The sequence below is a fragment of the Polyodon spathula genome, unplaced genomic scaffold (assembly GCF_017654505.1).
Source record: "Polyodon spathula isolate WHYD16114869_AA unplaced genomic scaffold, ASM1765450v1 scaffolds_3249, whole genome shotgun sequence".
Lineage (NCBI taxonomy): Eukaryota > Metazoa > Chordata > Actinopteri > Acipenseriformes > Polyodontidae > Polyodon > Polyodon spathula.
In genome coordinates, this window is record NW_024474713.1 from 1 (window position 1) to 3,893 (window position 3,893).

The 3,893-nt window shown below is 55.6% G+C and overlaps 1 protein-coding gene across 1 annotated transcript; it reads right to left on the reverse strand.

Annotated features, from left to right (window-relative positions):
- Positions 1-851: 851 nt before the first annotated feature.
- On the reverse strand, positions 852-3,887 carry LOC121311519 (eukaryotic translation initiation factor 3 subunit D-like). The gene is made up of 5 exons (XM_041243967.1): positions 3,782-3,887; positions 3,487-3,532; positions 3,189-3,325; positions 1,276-1,361; positions 852-1,038 (listed from the first exon to the last, which is right to left on the reverse strand). The coding sequence occupies exons 1-5, from the start codon at positions 3,821-3,823 to the stop codon at positions 897-899; spliced, it is 453 nt and encodes a 150-aa protein (XP_041099901.1). The 5' UTR covers positions 3,824-3,887; the 3' UTR covers positions 852-896.
- Positions 3,888-3,893: the final 6 nt, after the last annotated feature.

Below are 3,893 nucleotides of genomic sequence, written 5' to 3' on the forward strand. Positions count from 1 at the left end.
ATAGCAGCCCCCCAAAAAAGGGGCGTGTCTGATAGACCCCCCCTGCACCACAGAGATAACACAGACACAAACAAAGGAGAGAGCTGCTTCTGCACCCAGCGCTCAAAGAACATCACAGACACCTGCAGAGCTTTTAGAGATGTTACAGGAATAAAATAACGACTCGGATCGCGTTATTGAGGAGTTTGGTGATGAAACGAGCGATCGGGAGAGGATTGATCAGCGCGCACGTCTATAAAGAGGTGTGTGATAAATACAGAGAACAAGGGGTGGGGCTTGGCTGGAGACGCAGTACTGAGTGTCCTTTTGAGATTCAGTGCCTTTTAATCCTGTTTCACTCTGAAAATATTTTAAACAGCGCGTGTGAAAATAGACTGGGGGCTAAGGCACAGACTGGGAACGAGTTTAACTGAGCAGAGAGAATTATAAAAAGAGGATCCCTTCTCAGAATCTCAGCTCAGAAAACCAAAACAATAAAAAGGTTTGAAGTTTTCTAAGCTACAGCACTTGAAATAAACTTCTGAGAAAACTCAAAGCAACATATACAGATATATAAACACACACACATACACAGGCCTGCAGTACCTTGAAACTGTTCCAGTAACCACCGGGATCTCTCTGCAAGACATTATGGGATGTTTCAGTAGGGAAAAACAAAACAGTTTAGCGCTGCAGAAGAATGACTTTTAAAAACTGATACAGAAACGCGCTTCAGCCTCTTCACTTACACTTAATCCTCTTCCCATGTGTGCAAACCCCCCCCCCCCGGGGAAGACAACGTTTCACTTCACCGCGAAAACCCAACAACGACAGCGTGGAAGCGCTACACAGGGGCGTGTGGGCGAGGGGCGAGAGAGATCGCCAGGGGGAATGCAGAGGAACAAGGGCTTGGATCCTCAGGAGGAGCGACGCACAGGAGGAGGATCCCGCTGCTTCTCTCCCCCTCGAGCTGCTGTTTCTCTCACCTGATTTTTCTGGTCCCATTTCTGACGAACCCCAAACTGCTTCTGAAACTTCTTCTGCAGACGCATGCGGTCCCTGAGGAGGAGAGAGGAGAGTTAAACATGACACTCAATACGAGAGGAGACTGGAGCAATCCCCCCGAGGAGAGGAGTGGAGACAGGACAGGAGCAATCCCCCTGAGGAGAGGAGAGAGGAGAGGAGACAGGACAGGAGCAATCCCCCTGAGGAGAGGAGAGAGGACAGGAGCTCTGTGTCTCAGGGGGGGAGGAGAGCTCTGTGTCTCGGGGGGGGGGGGAAATCACAGCTCCTTACCTCTCCTTCTGCTTGGCACTCTTAGGCAGAGTCTGCATGTTGAACTGCGTCATGTTCCTGCGATCCTTGTCTCTACGCAGGTTTCTCTAGAGAGCGACAAACAAAAACATTAAACATGCATTAAACCCAGAACAGAGCAGCGGCATCACGATCTACCAACACCACACCGCAGAGCGCCCCCATCTACCAACACCACACCGCAGAGCGCCCCCATCTACCAACACCACACCACAGAGCACCCCCATCTACCAACACCACACCACAGAGCACCCCCATCTACCAACACCACACCGCAGAGCACCCCCATCTACCAACACCACACCGCAGAGCACCCCCATCTACCAACACCACACCGCAGAGCACCCCCATCTACCAACACCACACCGCAGAGCACCCCCATCTACCAACACCACACCGCAGAGCGCCCCCATCTACCAACACCACACAGCACCCCCATCTACCAACACCACACCGCAGAGCGCCCCCATCTACCAACACCACACCGCAGAGCACCCCCATCTACCAACACCACACCGCAGAGCACCCCCATCTACCAACACCACACCGCAGAGCACCCCCATCTACCAACACCACACCGCAGAGCACCCCCATCTACCAACACCACACCGCAGAGCACCCCCATCTACCAACACCACACCGCAGAGCACCCCCATCTACCAACACCACACCGCAGAGCACCCCCATCTACCAACACCACACCGCAGAGCACCCCCATCTACCAACACCACACCGCAGAGCACCCCCATCTACCAACACCACACCGCAGAGCACCCCCATCTACCAACACCACACCGCAGAGCACCCCCATCTACCAACACCACACCGCAGAGCACCACCATCTACCAACACCACACCGCAGAGCACCCCCATCTACCAACACCACACCGCAGAGCACCCCCATCTACCAACACCACACCGCAGAGCACCCCCATCTACCAACACCACACCGCAGAGCACCCCCATCTACCAACACCACACCGCAGAGCACCCCCATCTACCAACACCACACCGCAGAGCACCCCCATCTACCAACACCACACCGCAGAGCACCCCCATCTACCAACACCACACCGCAGAGCATCACCATCTACCAACACCACACCGCAGAGCACCCCCATCTACCAACACCACACCGCAGAGCACCCCCATCTACCAACACCACACCGCAGAGCACCCCCATCTACCAACACCACACCGCAGAGCACCCCCATCTACCAACACCACACCGCAGAGCAGCCCCCATCTACCAACACCACACCGCAGAGCACCCCCATCTACCAACACCACACCGCAGAGCACCCCCATCTACCAACACCACACCGCAGAGCACCCCCATCTACCAACACCACACCGCAGAGCACCCCCATCTACCAACACCACACCGCAGAGCACCACCATCTACCAACACCACACCGCAGAGCACCCCCATCTACCAACACCACACCGCAGAGCATCCCCATCTACCAACACCACACCGCAGAGCACCCCCATCTACCAACACCACACCGCAGAGCATCCCGATCTACCAACACCACACCGCAGAGCATCACGATCTACCAACACCACACCGCAGAGCATCACCATCTACCAACACCACACCGCAGAGCGCCACCATCTACCAACACCACACCGCAGAGCATCACGATCTACCAACACCACACCGCAGAGCATCACGATCTACCAACACCACACCGCAGAGCATCACGATCTGAAAACAAGTTCTAATTAAGCACACGATCAGTTCAATGAAGAGTCAGTATCTTTTAAGCAGCGGGAGACCGTGCTCTCACGAGGGCCGAGCCCCGACGAGCCGATCGCTCTTCCCAAACTGTTTCTCCCGATCTGGCACGCAGCTGTACAGCCGGGCCGCGCTCCCGGGCCGCTCTCAGTACCTGGGCGAACCTCAGGCGGTTCCTCTGATAGGCAGTTTTCTGGGTCTTGGCCGTGTCCACCAGCTGGAAGCTGCTCTCGTCCTCCTCGTGGAAGTAAGCGTACTGACTGCCTCCCCCGAACTGAGACGAGTACTTATCTGAGGACAAGAAAGAAAACCCGTCCGTCAGGCTGACTTCACCGGGGGAGGGGGCGGCGCTCCAGATCAGAAGACGCTTGCTCTCAAACTCGGAAGTTCAGGTTTTTAATTTTTTTTTAAGAGAGAAATAAAGAAATAAATCGTTCAGAAAGGAAACTCACTGGTGTATCTCTTGTCCTGGTATGTGGCCCCAGTCCAATCCGCGACCTGAAACAGAGAGAGAGGGAATGATGGAGTCACAACTCCTCCGAGCCCCGTCAGACCCCACGCACGCACGCCCGCGAGCCAGGGCTACCCTGACAGGAGGCAAACAGAGCCGATAATCACAAGACACCCGGCCAGGACCGTGCTGAATGTGAACAAGGGCAGGGTTCAGCTAACGAAAGCATGCAGGCAGCTCCAGCGATCCCCTCTCCAGGGGAGGAGGAGGACCCCCTCCCCTCCCCTGGGGCTCACCTTGCCCAGGCGGTCTCCTTTGCTGAAGGGCTGGTACGGCATGTCTTTAAACTGCTCTGGTACGGCACAGGGGCCCCACCCAAGCAGGTTCTCCTGGATAACTGGTGCATTA